Genomic DNA, 27207 nt, shown 5'->3' on the forward strand with positions numbered 1-27207 from the left:
ATGTTTCAGTGATGGATATAGCATGTTTCTTTATTGGTCCTCTGAAATCTCTAATAGTCAGTTGTATTGATCATAGTTCTTATTTTCCAGTTATTTGTTTTTTATAGCATTGTTGCTATTGTATAAATTGTTCTGGTTCCACTCATTTCATTTTTCATCAGTTTATAAAGGTCCTCAGAATTTTTATTTTTATAATACTGATTTTATGGCATAAATTGTTCTCCTGGTTCTGCTCATTTCACTCTGCTTCAGTTCATACAAATCTTTCCACATCTTTTTGAAATCATCTATTTCCTCATTTCTTGTAGCACAATAACATTCCATCACATATATATATATATATATATGTATATATAATTTATAACTTATTCAGCCATTCCTCAGTTGTTGAAGATCCTCTTAGTTTCTGGCCTTTTGCTACCACAAAAAGAGCTGCTATAAATATTTTTGGATATAAAAACCCTTTACTTTTTCTTTTTTTGGGGGGGTAGGGAAGAAGGTATAGGCCTAGCAGTGGTATAGGTAGCTCAGAAGGCATAGATAGTTTAGTAATTTTCTATATATAATTCCAGATTTCTCTCCAGAATGTACTTATTGACAGGCCCTCTAATGGTGCATAAATTTGCTTGTTTTCCCACAGACTCTCCAACATTTATCATTTTTGCTTTTTTTGTTATTTTTGCCACTCTAGATTTAGGTTGGATGGACTCAGAATTGTTTTTATTTGCATTTCTTTAATAGTGATTTGGAGCGTTTTTTCACACGGCCATAGATAGCCTGCATTTCTTCCCTTGAAAATAGCCTGTTTGTATCCTTAGACCGTTTATCAGTTGGGGAATGGGTCTTTTTCTTACAAATTTGAATCAGTTTTTTATATATTTTGAGTATGAGATCTTTATCAGAGAATCTTGATGTGTTTTTTTCTCAGTTTGTTTCACTTTTAATTTTCTTTTCTCTTAACTCACTGAAGAGTTAAGCTAGGTAACTTTATTTTCATTTCAGACTGTCAAATCTGCATTAGGACTTTTTGCTCTGTCTTTCCCTTTCAGTGTTGGAAGATGAAGGAATGAAAGTATAGGGGAACAGGTGAGGAGGGGGTGGATGGGTGTTGTGTGTGGGTATGGAATAAGGTGTTTGGAGTGATGGGTCAGTGAGCAGGAAAGATAATTCTACAAAGTACAGAAATCTCAAGAATTATGGCTTGGTTCTGTTAGAGTATTCAAGAGAAGAAAAGGGTGGGGACATAAAACCACTTACTTGCCTCTCAAACTTGTCTGTTTTTTTGTCTTTTCTTCCTTTTTTGTTATTTTTTTTAATTTTTAAAATATAGCTGCAGATAGTAAGGATGAAGAAATCAAAGTTCCACCCAGGCGATCCTATCTGGGTATGTATGATGCAAACTCATGCTGCATGAAAATGCCATCTGAACACATTTTGGTTTTCATTTCTATTAGACTGCTTTTTTCCTGCTTACCAGTTCCTCACCTCTAGCTTCTCCTTCCCAAGGCATTTCCCCATTTCTATCATTATTATTTCATTTCTATTTGGTTTTTCTGTTATTCTAGATATGGTTGCATGCAAGTCATTTCTACCAAGAATCCAGTTAAGCCAATTTGCAAATTTATCAACTTTTAACTTGACTCTTTCAAGCATGAAGTAGTTCTATAGAAAGACCTGTTTTTCTGTTTATGTGTGGCTAATGTTCTTTTGATGGGGGGTGGGGGTTGGAGGGTTGTGGAGCATTGGAATGAAGATAGGATTATTGATGATATTTCTTTTTGTGGGTTTGTCCTTGTCCACGTTTACCTTCATTCGTTTTCCATATCTGGTTTGCCAGAAAGTATTGAATTGGTGTACGCCAAAGTACAAGGTTTACTTTTATTCTCCTTTATATTCTTTTATAAGCTAAGATGACAGCTTTATATCATTCTTCAGGATGAGTGCAGTCTGCTTGGGTTTTTTACTCTCTGTGAAATTCCCTTGCACAAGCACTTAGGAAAAGGCAGTGGTTTTTTGGTTCCAATTTATTCCTTACCCCTAATTTTCTTTTTCTTTCCTCAGCACTTTCTTTTTCTGTTCCTGGGCATTTGAAAAAAATAGCATTAAAGTACTTGTGAATTTGCTGATTATTAAGTGCACATTTCTTCCTTCCACTTCCCCAACTTTATTCTCCTAGAGACTACCATCCTTGCCTCATTCATACTTCAGATTCTTTATGAATTGAAGTTTGCTTGGTCTGGTACAAATAGGCTGAAATTTACACTTGGTACCTGTATATGATACTACCTACCAAGCCCAAAGGAGAATTTTTTTTTGGAATTTATGACTTTCAGTAGTCCTAATTCCTAAGGAGAAAGATACATTTGGGAATATAAAGTATAGCATAATATAGCAGAATACCTTTTCTCAGATTCTGTCTAGCAGGGTGAACTTGTTTTACTGTAAAGAAAAAATGTAAAATTCTAAAGAAAATGTGAATGAAAGATGATTTGTACTTTTCAAGCCCTACAAATAGCATATTAGTATATATTGACTAATAATATAATTTGCAATGCTCTTTTTGCTTTTGTTATTTCTTTCCAACTTTCTTTCTTGGTATTTTAACTCAAATAGATTGTTTGTCTCTTTATAATCTGTTTGTAATCCTTGTGAGTTTGAAAATTTATGTGTAAAAAGTAAGAAATCTGATTCTAACCTATTGACTTTTTTTTTTTTTTTTTGCTATCCGCTAATGTTTCATCATTGAGGATATTTATAGGACCACAACCTGTTGAGTTTTCTTAGTAGGAAAGTAAGCTTTGGGATCTAATTAGAGGGCAGAAATGATAATTGTCTTCTTTAAGCATTTATTTTCTGCCGAAATTGATTTTTGTTGAATTAAATGATCTCATTCAGTTCATGTATCTTGTAAACAGAGAGAAGATGAAAGTGTATTCCAACTTAACTCTTCTAGCTGCTTTGTTAGTTTCCTGCAGTTTTCTTGATTTCATTGTGTGGTTTCTTAACTCCCTAACTTAGAGATCTGATCAGGTTATTCCACTCCTCAGAAATCTTATAAGATTCCCTCTTGGTAATGAAATAATCCATTAGCCTGTCATTCAGTGCCCTCTGCCCCTCCATAGTCTGGCTCTACCCTACCTTTCCAGCTTTGCTTTGCACTCATCCCTTCCACGTATTCTGTATCTTCTATATTCTGTATTTGTGCAAAATGAGATTGCTCACTATTTTTTGGCCATAGTCCAAGCTTCTTTCCCCAGCCTATGGGGAAATCATACCTGTGGAAATCATACGCATCATATGCATCTGTCAAAACTCAGGTCACATGTCACCTTTTCAGTGAAGGCTTTTCTGATTTTTTTACTCCATTTTTTCCAAGATAGAAATTGTTTTTCACTCCTTGGGATTCTTGTAGTACTTTGTACCTCTTCTATGTATTTGTGTACTTCGTCTTCCTTGATTGTAATCTTCTTGAGGGTACTAAGTGCCTTGACTTACTATTTATTTATGTTGAATGAATCTGTGATTTAAGATAAAATGAACATCCTCTAACCAGAATTTCACTGACTTGAAAACTAGACTAATATAAGAATAGATTGAATCTTCCCTTTTTTTGTGAAATAGAAAAAGTAACTTTTGTAAACTGTCCTCCAAACTTAGTGCTTAAAAACATCCTGAGGAGTAGGATTGATGTTTTTTCATTATGGCCCTCTTTTGGGGTAGAGGTGGAATTATTTTTTAATGACTGTTTTACCTTTAACTTAACAAATTTTTTATGTGTTTACTGTTGAATTAGAGACAGCATGGGTTCTAGTGGCATGCCCTCCACTTTGTGAACTTTGCTTAGTGCAGCTTTTCTCTAGTTTTAAGTCTCAAAGCCTTTCCCAGAATTTGATGTCGATTTGACTAATGCACATCTTGATCTCAGAGGTCCATATTTTTCAAAGTCATGATTCCACCTATTTCTCAGTGCCTCTTACCCTTTTGCATCAGTAGTTATAATCTGAATTTGTTCTGTGTCCTTGTTATAGGGTTTGAAGTATGTAAGAATATAAATGCCTATGTATACCAAAGGTTATAGCCTTTTAAGTAAATTATGGACTCTCCACAAAATCTGAAATGTTTAAGGTAGTAAATTCTTTGGGGGCAGGGAAGAAGTTTGTAAGTTTGTGTGTAATTTATATACCTTTTATCTTTAAAGATAGGATATCCTTTATGGGGTGACCTTGTGTATAGTTACTTGTCCATAGCTGACAAGTAGGGAAGTATATTGATGGTGGAAGAATGAATTGTTAAAAATGAATAGAATAAGTTAAAATAGGCACATTTTTCTAAACTTCACTGGTAGGCTGCTTTAGGGGTTTTAGAAATATGTATATAAAATTTCTCCTGAAAGCAGGAGAATTGAGTATTAAAAACAAGGGGATAGCATTTTTTTTAGTGTACATGCTTACTTTTGAAGATTGTCAAAGTCACCAAATGGATTTAAGAAATAGTCTTTCCTAGTTAGTAGAGTGGTCACTCATTTCATTTAGAGTGTTACATGGAAATTTAGAGTTAGAAAGAACTTGAGAGATTATTTAAGGGACACATCAGTGGTGTTATAGAAATAGCATGGACATACAAGTTCAATGGCCAGAGTTTTAGTCCTATCTCTCCTAATTAGCTTTGTAATTTGGAATTACAAAGAACTTGTTAATTTTACCCCTGGAAACCACAGCTTCCATATCTAGAAAGTGAGAGGCTTATATTTTCATGCCTAAGCATCCACTGTGCTACCTTACTGCTGGTTGGGAGCCTGCCTGCAGGCACCCTGCCAGTGAATTCTGATGGTTAGTGGGAGCATCTGCTAGGGAGCCATCCCATTATCCTAGCCAGCCCCCTAGTGTTACTGTTTGTGTTCATAGCCATTAATTGCACTTGGAGTCTTGTGGGAGTGAAGAATGTTTAGTTGGTTTTTTTTTTTTATACCAAGAGATACCTTCTATTTTGAATAGCTTGTGGCCTTGTAAGGCAGGTATTTTGAAGAAAATTTCAGGCTAATAAAAATAATAAAAATAAAAATAAAGTATTCTGTATGCAATACATATGCAATGTATTATAGTATATAAATATTACATATGGAATGTATAAGATTGCCAGATTATGAGTTGGAGATGGAATAGAAGCATCTATGAGTTCCTGTTGTCAGTTCTTTAAAAAAAAAAAGTCACTTTTAAAAATACTTTTTTGGGGAAAATTCTCATATGTTGAAAAACCGCTTATCACAATGACATATGGGCAAAGGACAGTTTCTGTGTTATTTGTGTTTAATAGTTAGCATTATGTGGTTATATAACCAGTTAAATAGCAACAGAGCAACTAGTACTGGGTTTCTTGCATCTGTTGAAAAAAATTGTGATCAATTTTTGAACTGGAATGAACCTTACACTATGTGTTTTATAATTCAGAGTGCTCTAAGTCAAACAAAACTTTGGACTTTCCTCATCCTTTATCAGGCATTCATTTCCTGGCAGTGTGAGTTCCTTCTGTTCTGAGGGAACAGGAAAAGAAGTGTCTGGAGATTTAGAAACCTGTGGTTGATTTGATGAAGTTAGAGAGAGCTTGGTAACACAATGGGTGGAGCCAAGGCTTAGAATCAGGGAGACCCAAGTTCAAATTCTGCCTCAGACACCGAACCTGGGTCTTTTGTATCCTCTTGATCAGTAAATATAATCATGATTGAGTGTTCACTCAGGGTTAGGTGTTGTCCTGGGCAGGGTACTGATGTCGCTCTGCCCTCTACAAGCTTTTGATCTAAGATGAATACATTGGGCATGGAGTATATGGCATGGGAACTGTCATTGTAAAAATTTAAGTAAAAATTATATTATGTGTACCAGAGTTAAGAGAATTTAATGATGATAATAAATAAAGGAATTTGGTTAAAATTGGAAAAGCTATTTTTGGATCCTATGTTTTTATATTCTGTAATCACAGGTATCTTTCCCTCAAGTAAAGAAGCTCATGAGATTTTTTGGGAGGATTTAATTTAAAATCAATACAACCATTAACAAATGTGAACTTAGCACATACATTTTTCTACAGTGGTGTGTGCCAGTGGAGTGAAAACTCTGTCAAGTCTCACCTGAATGGCTATGGGCCCAGGAATAGACTCTCTCTGTCCTAGACCATCTTGTTTTAACCTTGAAGAGGCTCATCACCAGATGACTGGCGCTTAGGTTATGTCTTGTTGGCCAAAGAAATTAATGAAAGATTATCTCCTAAGTATAGCAGTGATTGTAGTTCTTGTCTGTGAAGGAAGTACTCAAATTCATGAGATCACAGCTCTTTATTGAAGCATTTAAATATTTGTTCACAGAACCTTATCAGTTATAAAATTACTTTCCGCGTATATTCTCGTTTGATCATCACAACAATTCTGTGAGGTAGGTGCTATTGTTATCTCCATTTTACAGACTGAGGAAACTGAGGCTAAGAGAGGTTAAATAACTTGCTCAGGGTCACACAATTACTGTCTGAGGCAGTATTTGAACTCAGGTCTTTCTGATTAAGTCTCACATTATTCACTGCATCACCCAACTGTCTAAAGCACATATCATTGATTTAAATTTTTATTTAAATTTACAGATGAATATCAGATTACTTATTATCTTAGGGAGAGAATTTAGAACTCAAAATTTAAAAAAATGAATGTTAAGAATTGGTTTTACATGTAATTGTGAAAAATAAACTATTAAAATAAGCTTACAGATGAGGAAACTTAGATTTGGAGAAGTAATTTTACTTGTCTAAGGTCACATACCAAGTATCAATCAAGACTAGAATCCAGGTTTTCCCCTTATCCACTGCCCATTCTGTGATATCATATGATAAAGAAAAAAAATACAGATCTTCTTGGTTATATTGCTGCCTTTTCCCCTTCCTCCCCAACTCTCACCACAGAGGATATGACCCCATTAATCTATTGCTAGCCACATTCTGAACTCTGCCTCAGCTCTGCTAGAACAGCAGAAAACCATGGGTTTTTCCTCTAGAAAGGATGGAGAGTAGGGAGAATTTTGCAGTGACCTATTGTAGTACACTGTGGCCAGGACTTGTGTATAAATGCTTCACAAGAGAAGGAGCAGGTCCTGGGGAGCAGCTGGGATTTCAAGGGGGAAATTGTTAGGCTATGAAATAGATAGGATTAAAGACACATAGGAATTATCGGATTTGGCTTACCCAGTGCCCTTGTCAGGTAGGCAGTTAGAGCAGAATGTTATGCATATTGGAAGGTTTTTGTGTTATTGATGTCGTTCCTGTGCAGAGAGCATCCACTGAGACTGACTTCTCAGACCTGGCTGATTCTCTGCTTTGTGCTGGACACTCACCTCTGTTACCACTAAAGCCTTCTCTCCTTGGAGAAAAAGAGAGAGACAAGGGAAGTCCTTGGCACTCACCTGAACCAGAACTATTAACATATATCCTAAGCTCTGTTTGACAACTGTATTCTTAAAAGCTAAGGAAACCTTCTTTTGTATTCCTTGCCTGTGTTGTAAGTAAATCATATTGTCCTTGATATCTAAAGTTAGGACTGCTGTTAACAGCCCTCCACTATACATGGAAAGAGTTTGTCATGTTTCTTCTTTCTACCATGGCCAGGTGGTTGTTATCTGTGCTCTGAGGGAATGCTGGCCTCCTTCCTGAAAGAGACTTTGGAGAGGTGTGATCAGTGCTGTGAATCAGTGCTTTTCCACTCTGGAGATATCAGGGAGAATGAAATGTTCCTTTAAAAAAAAAGTGGAAAGGGGGCATTATTGTGAAAACTAAGAACAAAGGATTAGGGGACAGGGAATCCTGATCTATGTCAGGAGGTGGAAGAATGTGACACAGAGTTGGAGAAAAGGAAGAAAGAAAGATGACAACATTTGGAATGAGGAAGTTCTTTGCAAAGAGAAGGGAGGAGTTGCTTGTCCTTCTGAGAGTGATTAGGCAGATTCACCTGTTAACTCAGGTGAAAGTTCCTCTCAGGAGAGTCAGAGGAAGAAAAGACAAGTGATGATGGTTGGTGATTTCCTGCTGGAGATGTGGTAGGGAAGCAACTAGGTATCAACCTGGTAACAACAGAGGGATCTGCTTCCTTTCTGTCTCTTGATGTGATGTGTCAAACCTCATGTCTGCCACCTGCTTATGGCAGTTCATGGGTGCACAGACAGTACTGTGCAAAGGAGCCTGAACATTGCTGAAGATAATTAAGTCTTGAGTAAAAGATGAAGGAAAATCTTAGAAGAACAGATGAGTATTTTCATTCTTGCTGCTGATTGAAAGCAAGGACTTGAGAAAAAAAGGCAAATTTAGGGTTAAGTAGATGCTGTCTGAGAATTTGGATACTTGGATAATCTGGAGCAAAGCTTAAATTAGAAGAATGCTGGGCTCTTGGCCAGTGATGGAGTGTACCTAATAAGAGCTGGACAGATTGTATTTACCTAGAGGTTTATAAATCTAACCAAAATGGCTTGAAAAAAAAAAAAAAGGATGGAGGAGGGAAAAAACTGCCTCTGAGTTACTTCCAATTAGATACCATAGTGCGGGGGTGGAGAACCTGTGGCCTCAGGGCTATAGGTTCTCTACCCTTGCTACAGTGATAACTTGAAGAAGCAGCTACAGTGTATGTAGAATACTAGTACAGCTACCCAAAAATACTCCAGAAACAAAATCCAAGAAAGTAGCCACTAATAAAACCCATGGACCACACAAAAAAGCTGCACATAGTATGGGTACACGTGTAGACTGAGCTTATAGCTCATAACCCAAGAAAACAAATTTGATATCTCTGAGACTTGGTGGGGTAGAACTCCTGATAGAAATGTGAATCTGGAAGAAAGTATCTTCAAAAGAAACAAGTAAAAGCATTGCCTTATAAGATCATATACTCCTTTGAGGAAATTCAAGAACCAGAGAGGTAAGTATTGCAGGTCTTATTAAGCTAAAGAGTGATAGAAATGGGAACAGAAGTAATCATTATCATAAGGATATATATACACACACACACACACACATATACATACATATACATATATATAGTGTGTGTGTGTGTGTGTGTGTGTGTGTGTTTTCCTTAGAGCTCTTAGACAAAGAGAAAAAATAGATGGGCTGAGAAAATGGATCACAAGCCTGGCTTGGATGCATGATTCAGTAGTAATGGGAGAAGTTCCTATTATTTTGAAATTTTCTGGAGCTTTCTGCTAAAAGCAAAGTGGCTAATAATTCCTTGGCTTACTTTAGTGATGATTTCATCTGTCAAAGGTGGAGAACCAATGATCTATTTATTACCAAGATGGAGAAACTAAGTTGCTGGGGGGGGGGAAATGATGGGAACCAAGGGAGTGATAAAGGAGAGGAAAGCTGGGCGTAGTCTGATATACATTCTAGGCTTTGGGAGAAAATAGGATTTTGTGGCCTAAAATTCTTTAGGGAAAGATGACCTGGAAGAATGGAAATCTCTCAAGAAGACAGTTCTGAAAACAAAGAAACAGTTCCTGTGAATAGAAAATAGGGAGAATCTTCTAAAGAGACCAAGAAGAATATATAGGGAATTCATACTACTGCTTAGGTGTTAAGAAGATGTACAGAAAATGCAAGAAAGGGCAGAGAATGGATGTTAAATATCATAGCCCTATAAAAGTTTGGCAGGAGTTCTAAAGCTTATAAGTAGCCAAAGGTGATGAGGGAAGCTAAGGTGAGCAGAATGATTTTGTGCTATAACCAAGGAGAGATGTGACTACTGCTTATCGTGGATGGGTCAGTGCATTGGATGGTGGAATGAAAATGGAGCTGCTTAAATTCCTTCCAGCTCTAGGTCTTTGGTTCCAAGCTTTAATTTGCTTGTTTTCTTTGACAGGCAGTACACTCATTGGATTGTAAAAGACAAAACAAAAATGGCTAATGGGGAGTTGATAACCTACAGCAATTAAGGAGGGTAATAAGAGAGTACTTAATTGACCTTGATGAACTCATCATCAGGCCCAAATGTACCACATCTGGGGACACTAAAAGAACTGGTGAATGCTGTTATTGAGTAACTATTAATGATCTTTGCAAAGTCATGGAGAGACTAGGGAAAGCGTTGCAAGACTAGACTAGGGCACAAGTCCCAGTTTCCAAAAGGAGATCAAGCATGGAGTCTCCACATCAGAGGCCAGCGAACTTGATTTCTATTTTTGGTAAAATTCTTGGATGTCATTAAAGGAATGATTAGTGAACATCTGGAATATCTGGAAAAGAAAGCCATCATTACAAGGGACCAGCATGATTTTGGCAAGTCAATTTAACTTCATTTCCTTTTTTTGAAAAGGTTACTAAGATTAGCAAAGTCAGGGGTTTGTTATAGATAAAGTTTGCCTAAATCTTAGCAGAACATCTGACAAAAATCTCTCGAGCTTTTCTTTTGGAACACACAGCAGTATGGTTAGGTAGATTTAAGAATTGGTTAAATGATTGGGCTATAAGAGTCATTAATGGGGCTTTAATGGAGTGCCTCAATGATCTTTTAATGTTTTGAAAAGTCAGGAAGTAAATCCAAAAAAGTTTCAGATGTTTTTGTGGACTTCATGCTCCAATTCAAAATGAGTCTGTAGTAATAGGGCAGCAAAAAAAACCCTGATATGATCTTAAACTGGGACCAAGACACTGACCCTACACCAGGCTATCATTAACTCAAGATGATTACAGTAGCCTCCATATACCTCCCAGACTCAAGTCCTTGCCCTGTTAAATCAATCTTCCTCACAGTTTCCAATGTAATAGTACTTATGCATAGATTTGACCATTGCTTCTTTACTCTGCAAACTCCAATGCCTCCCTGTATATCTAGGATCAAATACAAACTCATCTGTTTGGTGTGATAAGCCTGTTGAAACCTAGTTCCACTCTACTCTTCCATCCTTCTTATACATTAAATCGTTTGATGTGTTCTGTAGTCCAGCCAAACTGGTTTTTGAGCTGTTCCTCACCCATGGCATTTCCTGCCTCCATGACTTTTCATTGGCTATCCTCAAGGTTTGGAATTTGCTCCCTTACTCCACTTCGTATAGTCCCAAGTTAATTTTTTTAAATTAAATTTTGTTTGTTTTACCTCTGGAGATGGGTAGAATACTTCAGCGTTGATCCTCTGGAATTGTGGTTGATCAGATTAAGGGTTTCAAAGTTACATATTCTTATAGTGTATTTACTGTATAAGTTCTATACTTTTTTCTGCTGACTTCATTCTGTGTGTTTGTATAAGTCTTCTCAAATTTCACTGCACTTGTCTCCATCATAATTTCTTATAACAACAGTAACATTCCATTATGTTCATGTACCATAATTTGTTTAGCCATTCCTCAATTGATGGGCACGTCTTAGTTTCCACTTCTTTTGCCACCACAGAGAATGTACTTACAAATATTTTTATACATATAGGTCCTTTTCTTCCTTCTTTCATCTCTTATAGTCCAAGTAGTATCATTAAGTCAAGGAGTATGACTTTAGGGTCGTGGTTCCATATTACTTTCCAAAAAGACTGACCAGTTCATTTTCTGTTGACATGAATCCCAAGTTATTCTGAATGTTCAGCTCAAACACCTCCAAAATGAGGCCTTTGTGAAGGAATGAAATTAAATGAAGCCTGATATCCCCTTTCTGTTCCCCTCGCAGTTAATTCTACTCCCTGTCACCTTGTATTTTGTGTATGTACTTTACTTGTTTACATTTATTCTTTTCTGATAGAATATTAGTTGTGTCAGGGAGAGACAGTTTCATTTTTGCCTTGGTCACCCAGCTGCTAGGCTTTGTTCCCTTAGGTCAGAGGGCCAAGGCTAGGGCAGAGACCTGAATATTTAACTCATTTCTCAGGACCAAGTAAGAGACTAGAAGCAAAAGGAAGAACCAGGATCCTGCTGAATGCATCCCCTGACTCTTAATAACTATTTGTTGAATGTATTTTGCTTAACAAATGTTTCTTCATCCATTCGTTGGCTGAGGAGATGATAGTCCTATCTATGATAATCTGCTTTGGTCAGACCACATGTAGAGTCTTGTATTTAGTTCTGCTTGCTACATTTTAGGAAGGAAATAGATAGAGAATGTTCAGAGAATGGTTGTCTGCATGGTAACAGGCCTTAAATACTTTCTGACAAGTTGAAGTGACTCTGGCCTTGTTTATCCTGGAGAAGATGGATATTGCAGTCAACTCCACTTTGAATTAGTGTGACCATTTCTAAATAGCTATTTTCACTCATCGAGATCACAGTGATTCTGTCACAAAAAGAGTGATGGAGCTGTAGTGGAAAGAGTACTAGTTTTGAAAGTCGGAAGACATAGGATCAAGTCATGACTGCCACTTATTGGCTTTGAGTGACCTTGGTCAAAACTTTGAATCTCAGTTTCCTCATCATTCAAGTGATTATGGATTCAGGATTGTTGTGATAAAATGCTTTTGCAAACCAATAAAGCCCTAACTTCTTTAGAACTCCCATAAAATCTAGAATGATTGATGACCATTAGCAACACCTTAAATCCTTAGTGGAGGAATATTAGAAAAGCCTTCAGAACCCACTCTAATAATTTAGTCTCTTATGATGATATTTCAGGCACCATTAATGAGGTTGGAGACATGTTTTTGAGCAGGTAGTTCTGCTTGGTGTCTCTTTAATTGCAACACATTAGGTAGTTATGTACATAATGGTGAGGGAAAGGGGATGAATGAATCATCAGTTCTCTCTGAGTAGTGAGTACTAGTTATAGGATAAAAAACATAAATATATTGGGAGGAATGTATCGGACAAAATTGAGGCTTAAATTTAAAAGAGCTTTTCTGTGTGTATTTGCCTCTTGTAGCTGTATTTCGCTAAGAAATCCATCTTGGAGAGTTGGGAGTGGATCTCTTCATGTATGTGGGGTGATGGGGATAAGAAATTATTTTTCTCCAGGCGGGAGGAATGATATTCCAGTCTAATAGTTTAGCTCTGTAAGCCCTGCAAGGTGTGATAAGATAGATCCATTTCAGGTGTTTTTTGGAATCTAGGAACAATAGAAGAAGCTTAACGACTTAGCTGTTCTCTTGCCAGATGTCTTGTGCTTTGAGGTTTGGATTTAGTTTGAAACATTTTAAAAAGAGTGAAACTTTACTTTTTATAGAAAACCATTTTGTGGTTTAATAGGTTACAGTGGCCAGAAATATGATTCATTTATTCCACCTGATCTTTTCTTTCATTTTCTTCTACTTTTTCTCCTTTCCTAGAAATTTCTCTTTCCTTCTTAGAATTAATCTGTAAGTTATTTGTTCTTATGTCTCCTCTCACTTCCAGATAACAAATCTTTGATTTTTTTTTTGTTTTAAGTTAAACATAATTCCATTGCCTGGCTCCTTAATTACCTGTTTATGTCTGAAAGCAAATTCCTGGTTATTGTCTGCCTGGAATGGAGCCCTTGGGTTGAAATAGTTGTCATTTTAACTATGTTTGTTGTCCTCAGCATTTCATAGGAAGGGCAGATTGCTCTCCCTGGAGGATGAATGGTTCGATTTTTTTTCTGGGTAGTTGAAAATGGAAGCTTCTTTTTAATTAGCAATGTCTCTCTTTCTAAATGTCTTTTTATCTTGCTGTATCCTTTTGCCCTTTTTTAGTACCTAATTCTCCTCAAATGTACCTCAGCAATCTGCCCTGCTCCCATCTCTGCTATCCTAGGTATGTTAAATTGTATTTTTTTAACCATTCATTTTTTTAACTTTTCTATGGCTTACGTTCACACTATTAGATTCTTTCTAAATTTCACTAGTAGGTTCATGTTAGTGATCAAGAGTACTTTGTTTCATTTTTTTAAGACTTCTGTTGGGATTGTTGTCACATTGATTATCTCCTGTTATACTTTTAGCCTCAACTATCCTACTTCTAGTAAATATTATAATTTATTTCTTTTGTGGATTTTTGTCATTTCATGGCATAATTGGTGATTGGCAATTACTGTAGGATTCGTTTTAGAGAAAATTTAGTAAATCTGTTGGATTGATGGGATCGAGTCCCATTCACCTTCTTTTCCCCCTTCCATTTGGTATTATAACTTTGATAAGAATGTATCCCTTCCTGTGCCCCTCATACTGTGTTCCTGACTGCATACTACAAGGAGAAGTAGAGCTATGGCAGGCATCTGCTTTGTTTTATTCACTTTGATGGTGAAACAAGGTCATCTTCATTTTAAAAACAGCATAGAATCTTCTCTGAATTGCTGTTGGAGAAAAAAAAAGCTAATAATAATAGCTGGCATTTATAGAGCACCTGCTGTGTGTCAAGCACGAGCTGAGCAGTTTAAAGTGTTGCCTCATTTGATCTTCACAGTAATCCTAGATGGTGAGTGCTGTTGTTATCTCCATTTTACAGCTGAGAAAACTTAAGCAAGCACAAGTTAAGTGACTTGCTCATGGTCACACAGCTATTAAATATCTCAGACTGGATTTGAACTCAGGTTTTCCTGGGCAAGCCCAGCCATTTTATCCATTGTGCCACCTTGCTGCCTCAGATTCTGACATAATTCTCACTTAATGTACTCGCAAATGGCTTCGCTATTTTGTTTGCCTTTTTTTTTTTTTTTTTTGGAGCAGCCATTTAAAAAATACTATTGCCTTACCATAGAACCCTGCCTTAAAACCAAAAAAAATTCAATCAGAACTGAATGGTTTTGGGACCTTGGAGGCGTCATATTCAGTGCTCTGAACCCTGGCACTTAGCACAGAGCCTGGCACATAGTAAGCACTTAATGCTTGTTAAGTCACTGTCTCCTGTCTCTTTACTGTCTTGGATTTCATCTGAGTTAGTACTTAATAACATTTAGTACTGTAATTTGCTTTGTCATAGACATTCTTCTCCTGCTTTCACTTTCTTCACTCTGCATTAGTTTATGTGGGTGCTGTGTTTGTGTCTCTCATTTCTTAGAGTGCAGTAATATTCCATTCCATTCACATACCTTAATTTGTTTAGCCATTCCCTAACAGATGGGCACTCATTTTGTTTCTAAGTGTTTTTTGATACTACAAAAATTCTAATTTTAACATTTTTTTGTGCTTTTTCCTCCCAGCAGCTATGTAACATACTCTTTTTTCCCTTGTAAAGATTATGTTTTTGGGTAAACATGAAAAGCCTGACCAGCTTTGCCACATGGGGTATTCTTTCAAGTGAGGCTTGCTGATCTTGAGAGCTGTGGTGCAGCCATGGCTGGGAGGGGATACACACGTGAAACTTACAGGGAAGCTTTGCCCTTCGAGGAAAGAAACAAGTGAGCACCAGCTATTTCCATTTTAGGCAAAACAGGCTGAAAGACTCAGTTTGACACTTGGCCACAGCACATAAGGCAGTGACATCAAGAAAGTATTCACTCAATTGAAGGATTTGACCAGAAGGGTAAGGGTTTAGGGAAACAAGGGAAGAACCATTTCTTAGAATTTACTTGTCTTCGCTAAATGTCCTTAGAAAAGATTTTTTGCTTGTAATGGTGTAGGTTAGCCACATGAGGGTACTCTTGAGTTTTCAAGGGGATCAGAAAGGGTGATTAATAGCTGAAAAAAATTTTCTCCTCCAAATAAATATTGAACTATTAAAATGATCATTTTGATTTTAAAAAGCCATTAGCAAAAGGTTTAGACTACTTAACAAAGCAGAGTAGGAAAATGCCTATAGTTTGACCAAGCATAGCTCTGTGATGAGTAGATTACTACTGTGCCTTTTTTTTGGTAGTGAAAAGTACTGAAAGAGCCCACTTATCTTTTTGGATATTCTTTCTTCTCATACTAAAGATCATAGACTTTGAGCTAGAAAGGGAAGGGACCTTAGTATTACAGTAGGTAGAGCCCTGGGCCTGGAGTAAGGAAAACCTGAATTCATATCTATCCTCAGACACTTAATAGGTGTGTGACCCTGGGTAAATCACTTAACCTTTGTCTGTTGCAGTTTCCTTGAACGTAAAATGGGGACCATAGTAGCATCTGCCTCTCAGGGTGGTTTTGAAGATTGAGTGAGATATTATTTGTAAAAATGCTTTGCACATAGTAGTTGCTTAATAAATGCTAATTTCTTTCCCTTTGAATTCTTAGCATCATACATTTAGAATGGAAAAGGACCTCAGAAGTAATTTAATCCAACCTTCTCACTTTCCAGATGAGGAAACTGAGGCCCAGAAAAGTTAAATGACTTGCCCAGAATCACCTAGCTAGTAAGTATCTGAAATGAGAGTTAGGCTCAGATCTTCCTGATTCTGAGTTCAGTGCTCTGTCCACTGTAGTAGACTGTTTCAACTCATCTCTTTTAACCTCCTTGTTTTACCAAGTGAAAATCTAAGTAGAGAGAACAAGTGTCTTGGTCAAGGTCTTAGTGCTAGTTAGTGGAGGGGCCAGATTCAAACCCAGATCCTTTGACTATAAATCCAGGGTTCCTTTTTTACAACACCCTACTTTTTGTTAGGCCTGATTCTTGTCATCCTTCCCTTGTTGTTGGAGACAAAATAGGCAAGGAGAAAACAGTGAGAGAGATTTTAGGTCAATAGTTTACAAAACTATGAGAATCCCTTTTGAAATGCCAATTTTGTGGACTTCAGTGTGATAGATATACTATTTAGTATCATTGATTTGGGATGAAAATCTGTTTATGAATTCAACAATGCATTTACATTTGTCAGTCAAAACAGCTTCTGCATTTGAGATATAAGTAATGCATATACATGCATGACATTATTCAGTCTATGGAAGGCTTGCTTGCTTATTTATTGTACTGAGTCATTGTATATTTTGTTGGAGCTAAATAAAGAATATGATGATAAATCTTAATGTGAATATGGATGCAGAGATGCCTCGCAATAATTCCAACTTCATTGCCCACAGTAGAATGTATTGTTCTGCTACTATTTGGTTTTAGCAAATATACTAAAATTGGAAATATAAAGGGGAAAAACAGCATGCTCCTCCTGGTACAGACATGGCAGGAAATTTGAAATGTTCTAGCTCCCTCTTTTAAATCAAATGTAATTTTTTCTGCTGAACTTTCATAGCATTTGTAATTATATGCATTTGTGATAACTAATTTTGTATTTAAGAAGATGGACTGGTCACACAAATAAGGAAATGCGGTTAAAGGGGTGTGAAGTGACAATTGATGGACAGTCCTTACATGCCCCTGTTTTCCTTAATAGTGGCAAAAGAAAGGAAGGAAGGTACCCAGCATAGTGAGTAGCTCCTCTGTAGCAGACTTATGGAAGGAAGGACATGGATATGCATTGTCCAGGATGGTCTTTGGGCATGGTTGGGGTTCTTGAACAGAATAATTGGACCAAGTGACTTCTAAAGTTTCTTCCAACTCCGTGTACGTGGCCCTACGATTCACATATTATTAATGAGATTGTAGATTCACTTGTGTATATGTCTTATCCCTTCTACTAGATCTGCAAAGTCTTTGGGGTTATAGGATAGTGTTTTCTATATCTTTGTATTTCCCCTTAGTGTGTAGCACAATGCCTTGGACTCAGTGAGGATTGGATAAATGTGTGCTTTTTTTTTAAATTAAATTTAAATTTGTTTATTTAAGTTTTCAACATTCATTTCCACAAAATCTTGGGTTGCAAATTTTCTCCCCACTTCTCCCCTCCCCCCACCCCACAACGCTGAGCATTCTAATTACCCCTATCACCAATCTGTTGTCCCTTCTAACATCCCTTCCTTCCCTTATCCCCATCTTCTCTTTTGTCCGGAAGGGCAAGATAAATTTCTGAACCTCATTACCTGTATTTCTTATTTCCTAGTTGCAAGAACAATACTCAACAGTTGTTCCTAGAACTTTTGAGTTCTGGCTTCTCTCCATCCCCCACCCTCCCCACCCATTCCCTTTGGGAAGGCAAGCAATTCAATATAGGCCATATCTGTGTAGTTTTGCAAATGACTTCCATAATAGTCATGTTGTATAAGACTAACTATATTTCCCTTCATCCTATCCTGCCCCCCCAATTCTTCTATTCTCTTTTTTGATCCTATCCCTCCCCAAGAGTGCTCCCTCCTCCCACTGCCCTCCCTTCCATTATCCCCCCCACCCTGCTTATCCTCTTCTCCCCCACTATCCTGTATTGTAAGATAGGTTTTCATACCAAAATGAGTGTGCATTTTATTCCTTCCTTTAGTCAAATGTGATGAGAGTAAGCTTCATGTTTTTTCTCTCACCTCCCCCCTTTTTCCCTCCACTGAAAAGTCTTTTACTTGCCTCTTTTATGAGAGATAATTTGCCCCATTCCGTTTCTCCCTTTCTCCTCCCTATATATTTCTCTCTCACGGCTTAATTTCAGTATTTAAAGATATGATCCCATCCTATTCAATTCACTGTGTGTGTGTGTGTGTGTGTGTGTGTGTGTGTGTGTAATCCCACCAACTACCCAGATACTGAAAAAAGTTTCAAGAGTTACAAATATTGTTTTTCCCTGTAGGAATGTAAATAGTTCAACTTTAGTAAGTCCCTTATGACTTCTCTTTGCTGTTTATCTTTTCATGCTTCTCTTGATTCTTGTGTTTGAGAGTCAAATTTTCCTTTCAGCTCTGGTCTTTTCATCAAGAATGCTGGAAAGTCCTTGATTTCATTGAAAGACCATTTTTTCCCCTGAAGTATTATACTCAGTTTTGCTGGGTAGGTGATTCTTGGTTTTAATCCTAGTTTCTTTGACTTCTGGAATATCATATTCCATGCCCTTCGATCTCTTAATGTAGAAGCTGCTAGATCTTGTGTTATCCTGATTGTATTTCCACAATACTTGAATTGTTTCTTTCTAGCTGCTTGCAATATTTTCTCCTTGGCCAGGGAACTCTGGAATTTGGCCACAGTGTTCCTTGGAGTTTCTGTTTTTGGATCTCTTTCAGGAGGTGATCGGTGGATTCTTTCAATATTTAGTTTGCCCCCTGGTTCTAGAATATCAGGGCAGTTTTCCTTGATAATTTCATGAAAGATGATATGTAGGCTCTTTTTTTGATCCTGGCTTTCAGGTATGCCCATAATTTTTAAATTGTCTCTCCTGGATCTATTCTCCAGGTTGGTTGTTTTTCCAATGAGATATTTCACATTATCTTCCATTTTTTCATTCTTTTGGTTTTGTTTTGTGATTTCTTGGTTTCTCATAAAGTCATTAGCTTCCATCTGCTCCATTCTAATTTTTAGATGTTCTATGGGTTGTGGGTTCGGAGCTATGTGTATGTACGTCTTTCTACTCCGCCATCTTGGCTCTGCCCCCCATTCTAATTTTTAAAGAACCATTTTCTTCATTGAGCTTTTGAACCTCCTTTTCCATTTGGCTAATTCTGCTTTGTAAAGCATTCTTCTCCTCATTGGCTTTTTGAATCTTTTTTGCCAATTGAGTTAGCCTATTTTTCAAGGTGTTATTTTCTTCAGCATTTTTTTGGGTCTCCTTTAGCAGAGTGTTGACCTGTTTTTCATGCTTTTCTTGCATCTCTCTCATTTCTCTTCCCAATTTTTCCTCCACCTCTTTACTTGATTTTCAGAATCCTTTCTGAGCTCTTCCATGGCCTGAGTCCATTGAATATTTATTTTGGATGTTTGGGATACAGAAGCCTTGACTTTTATGTCTTTCCCAGATGGTAAGCATTGTTCTTCCTCATCTGAAAGGATGGGAGAAGATATCTGTTCACCAAGAAAGTAACCTTCTATAGTCTAATTTTTTTTTCCCCTTTTTTGGGCATTTTTCCCAACCAGTTACTTGACCTTTGGGTCCTTTGTCAAGAGTAGGGTATACTCTGGGAATCTCAGTTCTTCCAAGGTGGCCCAATCAAGCATGTACTGGCCTGGATGCAGAGAGGGATTTTGTGCCCAGAATCTTAGTTATCTCTCCACAGCCACCTGGCCTCCAGTTCCCAAGTCAGCACAGGGGGCTGATTTTCAGATAAACTGGATGGGCAGGGCTGCTGTTCAGTGTGAGACAAAGACCAACTCCCCTAGGGCCTCCATACAGGGCTGAGGCAAGGCTCAGCTCTTTGATGCCCCCAGGGGCTTTTACACTCTAATAATGGTCCAGCTGCTGCACCTACCAATGTGACCACCTGCCTATGTGGCCTCTGTGGTGGCTGCCTAAGGCCGGAGCTATGGAAGGCCCTTCTCCCCTCCTGGCCAGCTGAAAAAGCCCCGTCACTGACCTTTGGCGCCTGTGGGTTGAACCTGCAGCTGCTGGGACTGGGGATTCTGAGACTGGAGATTCTGCCCCCAAGGGCTGTTCAGGAGCCGTGCGGCCAAGGCTGGGCTGGCCTCTGTGCTCCGCTCCTCATCCAGTGCAACAGACGTTTCCTGTGGGCCTTTCAGGTCACCCTGGGCTGGAAATCTCCTCCACTCTGTTGTTCTCCACTTCTCCTGCTCCAAAATTTGTTGAGAGTACCTCTCTACAGGTATTTTATGGGCTGTGGGGGGAGACCCTGTGTATGTGTGTCTCTCTACTCCACCATCTTGGCTCTGCCCCCTAAATGTGTGCTTTTTAAAAAATTACTTCTTGACTTTCTAAGTGACAGTAAGAATGCCTTTGGTATTCTGAAAGAGATAAATCAAGGATAATCTAAAGGGTGGGAAGCTTGCTGTCTGGAAGCCACATGTGGCCCTTGAGGTCCTCAAGTGCAGCCCTTTGAATCCAAACTTCACAGAACAAATCCCCTTAATAAAAGGATTTGTTCTGTAAAACTTGGACTCAGGGTAAAGGCCACACCCAAGGACCTAGCAGGCCACAGGTTCCCCACCCCTGACTTGCATTTTCTATTGACACTTCATGTAACTCAAACCAAGAAACAATTATTATTTTGTGGGTGATGAAGAGAGAAAGGAGTCCAAGTTGAAAAGTATCTTGAATACGTAAGCATAGATGCTGATGGTATAGACAGAAAGGTAGTTTTTAAGTTGAATGAGTTCCCAAGTAATAGCTTTCATCTTAGTATAGTCTAATATCATTGTGATAATATTTGTACTGCTTTTGTGTGTGTGTGTGTGTGTGTGTGTGTGTGTGTGTAATGTACAGAAAAAATTCACTAAAAAGAACCAGGAGTGTCTTTTTTTTTTTGCAGCTAGCTCTTGATGCTCTTTGGGAAATATGCTCTGCCAATTAAAAAAATTCTCTACTAAGTGACCATTTTGGGGAGAAGTGCTGGTGACATAAAGTAAAGCTTTTAACTTTTCCTATGAAGTTAATTAAGGGTGACATTCGAGAAGATAACCTAAATTTTTGGATGCCGTAGCACTGTATTTAAAACTTAAAATATGCATATCCTGCTGTTTGCATGTGGTTTAAATAGGATTCACCCTAAGCAAAATTATGAAATCAGTGAAACATTTCTGAGTCCTTTCTCTGGTCCTTCAAATTTCTTAAGGTGATTTGTACTTATCTGGCCTTCCTCTTCTGATCACTCATCTCCCGACTCTGTTTAGTTAAATGTCCATAAATTTGTGAATTGTATATATGTAACAACAATGAAATAAAAACCCACCTCAGCCTTTTATATTTTGATGACTTTTGTCAATGTTCCATCTCCTCTTTAAAGCGGGTTTAGGGGGACCTTCTTTGCCTTTGTCATTAGAGTTTTGGCCTTTAAAAACTTTTTTAAGCCTTGTCTGATCATTAAGCCAGAACTGTAGTCACTGCCCTCCTGACCCTCTTTGGTCTCTTAGTCTGCTTAGCTCACCATGATAGAGGTCTGCTGTATTGGATCTCATTGCTATTTCTCACTTCTGCTGTCACCACTGCAATTGTGTGCTCTAGTCTGGCATCTCTCATTATCCCTGTTTTTCTTCATTATTACCCCATCTGCTACACATTCCAGATCACAAGAAGAGATTTTCTAGGGTTTATTTGTAAACCTTTTCCTTTATAAATATATACATTCATTAATAATACATCTGGGCCAGAAGCGCAGGGAAGGGGAGTTGCTGTGGTTTCCTGCTTCAACAGTGCTTGAACGGAACCCGCTGCTCAATTCCCAGCCCCAGCCGCCCTTAGCCACCTGTCCACCTCCACTAACCAACACTTCATCTGTCCTCGCATTCACTCAGCAGCTACCCCGGCCTCCGCTGGTGCCATGACCACCTCATCCCCCTCTCAGGTGCAGCAGAACTACCACCAGGACTCAGAGGCCGCCATCAACCGCCAGATCAACCTGGAGCTCCTCCTACGTCTACCTGTCCATGTCTTACTACCTTGACCAAGATGACGTAGCACTGAAGAACTTTGCCAAGTACTTCCTTCACCAGTCCCATGAGGAGAGGGAGCATGCTGAGAAGCTGATGAAGCTCCAGAACCAGTGTGGGCCGCAGCTTACTGCAGGACATCAAGAAACTGGACTGAGATGACTGGGAGAGTGGGCTGAATGCAATGGAGTGTGCTCTGCACTTGGGAAAAAATGTCAATTGGTCGTCACTGGAATTGCACAAGCTGGCAACTGACAAGAATGACCCCCATTTATTTGATTTCATCGAAACCCACTACCTGGACAAACAGGTAAAGTCCATCAAACAACTGAGTGATCACGTAACCAACCTGCACAAAATGGGGGCCCCGATTCTGGCATGGTGGAATATCTTTTTGACAAGCACACCCTTGGAGACAGTGACTACGAGAGCTAAGCCACACCTGGCTTCCCCCACACCTGGGAACTGTGGGTGTGACTCCTACTGTCTTTCAGTGCATGCATATTTTGGTTATCTTACCTTTTCATAATCTGTACCAAAAAACTACCACCATTTACATCCCAATAAAGTGACTTGGTACTGATGAAAAAAAAAATAATACATCTGGATAAGGTAATTAGAAAAGCATTTGTAGGACAACTCTTCACTCTCAGAGTAATAACTAAATAGTTAAATTCTCTTTTACCCAGGAACCCCAAGAGTCTTCTCCTCTGAGTTTGATTTTTTTTTTTTTTGATTTATTAAGGAAGCCATGCTTTGAGTAACTTAAATTAGCCTATTCATTGAATGGGTGTATCTCACTCAAAGTGAGAATGTGATACCACCTAATAGCCTTTCAGTGTGATAGCCTGAAAGGGCCAGTGTCCCATACTGCATTCTTGGCCATCTCCAGTCGTCCTGATGAATATCAGACCACTAGACCCAGATGGCTCAGGAGAAGAAAGCGAGGTTGGTGACCTTGCACAACCCTCCCTCACTCAAATCAAAGTCAACTGCAAGTCGTGTCATCATCTTGATGTCATGGTCCCCTTCACGAACAAAGGACAAACACAACAACAAATTCATTGTCAGAGTGTGACTAGCCAGTCCTAGTATGTGGGCTTTCTAATCTGATTGTTTAAATTTTCTCAACCTCATCTCAAGATTCGTGGTCCTCTCTAGATTGGGAAGGAGTCACTCTTTGGGGATGATATAAAAGCATATTTCCCTTGCATCCCTGAACACCCTCCTTCACCTCATCTTCCCTCCACCAGATGGAATGCCTCTGCCTAGATTTGATAGATTGACTTTACCTTATCATTGGATAATTCCAAACTCACACTAAAATCTTCTTCAGGAAAATAAATACATGTATAATGTATGTATATAATACAAATATATAGCATATAATATATGTATATAGTAGAATATGTATATATGTATGTATATGCACATTTATGTAAATATGTATATAATAGAAATATATAGCATTTTGCAGACCTTAAAGTTTTGTATACTATCAGCTAAAGCAGTGAGGCATTCTGAGGAAGATAGAGGAAACATCTTGTGACAAGCAAGCCAAACCCACCCTCAACCTCCCTTCATACACTGATGGAGATAGCCTACAACCCTGAACCTAAGAGCCTTGGGAATAGCAGGAGGCGTCTCCAGTTGTGAGTGCCTTCTTCTCTGAGATTACCTTCCATCAAATGAGGCAGAGATAAGTGAGGTCAAATGAGATAATGTATGTAAAATGTTTTGCAAGCCTTAAAGTACTATATAAGTGCTGGTTACCATCATCATCATTGTTCTCAAGGGTAGGCACTTTGTGTCTTTCTTTGTGTCCTTTACCCTTTTCCTAGACCTAGTGCTTGGCACTTAGTGCTTAATGAAAGCCTATTTGATTTGTCTGATTTTTTTTTCCTCTTGACGTCTCCTTTAGAATAAATGTGAATAATAGAACTAAATTTTTAAATCCACTTGATGTTCTCTGAAACAGAATTTCATTTTCTGAAACAGAATTCCATTTTTTATGAACTTCTTTCAGATACATCTTTATCAGAATTCTACATCTTGCCCCAGAAATTGTAGGCTTATTTTAACTAAAAGCACATATATCAGTTGTGCATATTTTAACTGTGTTAGTCATAATGATCAGTCATTCTCTAAAACATTCTTGGAGCTTGTGATTCAAATTTATTCTGTTTATCTTTGCAAAGAGCATATGAAGTCCTTGGGTTCTGACAATAAAACATTGCTTAAATCAAGTGTTTTCACTGAAATCCAGACTTTTCAGAATTTGTTGTCTTTCCTAGTTTACCAAATCTTAAGAGAATTACCCTTTTTCATTTTCTCCTTTTAAAAAAAAAAAATTACCTGGTGTTTTCACTGAGGCTGGAGAATTAACAGTTTTACTCCACTGTAGAACTAGTCTATTAATCTGAATAACTCTTATTTTATTCTTTCTCTTCCTTATCTCCTCCCTCAATCCCTTGTTCCCTATATCATTTCAGCATTTTTTTTAGGTTAGTCTTTTCCTTTTAAACTCCTGGGGAAACCTAGTTCGTTTTTGGACTCCTCTCGTTATTAGGAAGTTTTCCCTTACGTTGAACTGACATCTGTTTCCCTGAAGCTTCAACACATTTGTCTTTTTAGTTCTACCCTCTGTGGCAAAGCAGAATAAATCTAATCCAATCCTTCAGGCTTTTGGAAATCACAGTCACATTCTCTAAGTTCTCTCCAGGTTAAACATTCCCAGTTCCTTGAATGCATTCCTTTCAACCAACTTATGAAGTCTGTTGGGCAGCAGTAAAGAGAGAAGATTATTTTTTGAAGGAAGGGGTTACTCAATCTCTAAGACTGACCCTAACACATAAAAGCCAAGAACTTGGGGATCCTTTTTTGCAATGGCTTAAGTTTAAATTATGTGTTTCTGTATTATCAATCAGCTAGTAAACCCTTTTCCTACGTAATATTTAAACTATAACTAGACTTGCTCTTTCTTAGTTCTCTTACTCCCTCATAATTCTTATCTTTAAATTATCATATTCCCTCCAGTTCTTATTTTTAAAAAATCAGCCACATCTGAGCACTTGGTTTCCCATATTTCCTAGACTTCCGTCCAATCCTTTTGTGCTTTTGTTTATGGCTGAATAAATTGGTAAGAAGGACCCTTTTCTTGACTAAGCAACTGGAGCTTCTTAGGTTATGTCTCTGTCTGTTGCTGTACCATTCTGCCTTTATAGAATAGAGTGGGAAAAGGAGAAAATCTGAAGTCCATATAGTCCCTGACTTACCCCATTTATGAATGACCAGCATATGAATTTATGAATGAGTGACATACCTCCGTGTCCCCACTTTCTTCTTCTGAATCTGCGTAACTACTCTTCTACCTCTGTTGAGTCCATTGCAAAAAAGAGACATTATTTTTAGATACTCATTTACCTCCTTTATTCACTTGAGCCTTGCAGAAAATTCAGCTGGAGAAATTTTTAGAGGTCCTGCCTTTTCTCTGCTATTTCTGATGCCTGTTCTCATCCAATAAACCCTACCAGGAATTCAGGAAAAATAGCATATAGATGGTGCTGAGATTATATATTCCCCAACCTTTGTATTCTCAGTCATGGGTATGGTTATAGCTCTATGCTGAGCGTAGTAGGGAGGGAAAACTGCTGACTGACCAGCAGATGGTTGTTATAGTCTAATAAGAATTGTTAAGACATTTCTAAATGACACACATGGCCAACTTCTGTTTTTCTTCAGAGTACATTTGTACACTTGTCTTACTGAATAGGTGAAATTCCCCTTGCTTTAACTTTGCTTGAAGAGTTCATTCACTGTATGCTGTTTGGCTACACAACTGACCTTGGGCTCTTTACCTCCCCTTAGAACTTGTTCTTGAGATGTAATAATTGATGTGTTAGTGTGAGTATTGGTTTGATTTCTGAGTGACTATTTTATTGAGTCCTTAAAGATGAGAAACTATGAGTAACTGATAGGTAATAGGAATCATTGGTTTTTAACTCTCAGTCAGATCTCGTGATCTGTTTCCTTAATGCTTTATTTGCCTTTCCCCTTGTTCATCTTTTAATGAAGCTGGGGGGAAAAAAAAGAATTAAGTAACTTGGAGTAATTAGGAAAAAAGTTCCTCAGAGTAGATTCCCCCTACCCCTCTTATTGTAATTTATTTGAGTACAATATACTCTTTATGAACACACCTCAAGGGAAGACAAATCCTTGATGGAAATCAGTTAGTGTCATATTACAGTGTATGGGCCATAAGCAGTCGCTGGTGAATTAATAAGTTCTCACAAACCTGCCTTTCTGTTGTTGGAATAAATAGGTCAGGTATAAGTTTCAATCTGAGATTTTCCACATTTTTTAAACAACCCAGAATAAAATAAGGCCATAAATAAGAAACTTTAGATGAGAAATCAACTTTTTAAACTGAAAGGGTTTAACTTGTTCCTTTCAGTCCCCTCCTTTGCTAATCTTTTTTGACATTAAAATTTTTTCTTTGCTCCTCCTCTTCTTGAAAAAAAGACTCCAAACCTTCAGCTTCCAATTTCCTTTCAATAATTAGTCTCATTAAAAAATTTTTTTTATCAATTTAATTCTTGATTCTCCTGGGAGTACCTCATAATAGTCATAAAAATCCTCCTTTTTCCTTTTGAATTATAGATTTTATTTTTCAGTTAACAAATATTTATTTTCTCTTGCCCTCACCTCCATTGAAAGGAAAACTAGTCGGTGAACATTTAACATTCTGCTAAACACTGGGGATGCAAAGAAAGGCAAAATATAATTCTTACTCCAATAGGGACGATAGTATGCAAGCTATGTACAAACAAGATAATATACAAGACAGATTGGAGATAATCATCTGAGGGAAAGCATTAGAATTAAGGGGGATTGGGAAAAGGCTTCCTATAGAAGGTAGGATTTTCCTTGGTACTTGAAAGAAGCTATGTGGTTGAGATGAAGAGAGTTCCAGGCATAGGAGAGAGTCAGTGAAAATGCCCAG

General features: G+C 37.8%; 1 protein-coding gene across 6 annotated transcripts in view; it reads left to right on the forward strand.

Moving 5' to 3' along the window:
- Positions 1 to 27207, forward strand: part of SLC66A2 (solute carrier family 66 member 2) — a 183620-nt gene that overhangs the window by 40794 nt on the left and 115619 nt on the right. For 4 of the 6 annotated variants that reach the window (XM_072604033.1, XM_072604038.1, XM_072604034.1 and 1 more), the window contains exon 4: positions 1331 to 1384. The exons of the other annotated variants lie outside the window; for them this stretch is intronic. In XM_072604033.1, coding sequence (XP_072460134.1) covers positions 1331 to 1384 — 54 coding nt within the window. The remainder of the gene's footprint in view (positions 1 to 1330; positions 1385 to 27207) is intronic. 6 annotated transcript variants of the gene reach the window in all.

Source organism: Notamacropus eugenii, chromosome 4 (genome assembly GCF_028372415.1).
Source record: "Notamacropus eugenii isolate mMacEug1 chromosome 4, mMacEug1.pri_v2, whole genome shotgun sequence".
Taxonomy (NCBI): Eukaryota; Metazoa; Chordata; class Mammalia; order Diprotodontia; family Macropodidae; genus Notamacropus; species Notamacropus eugenii.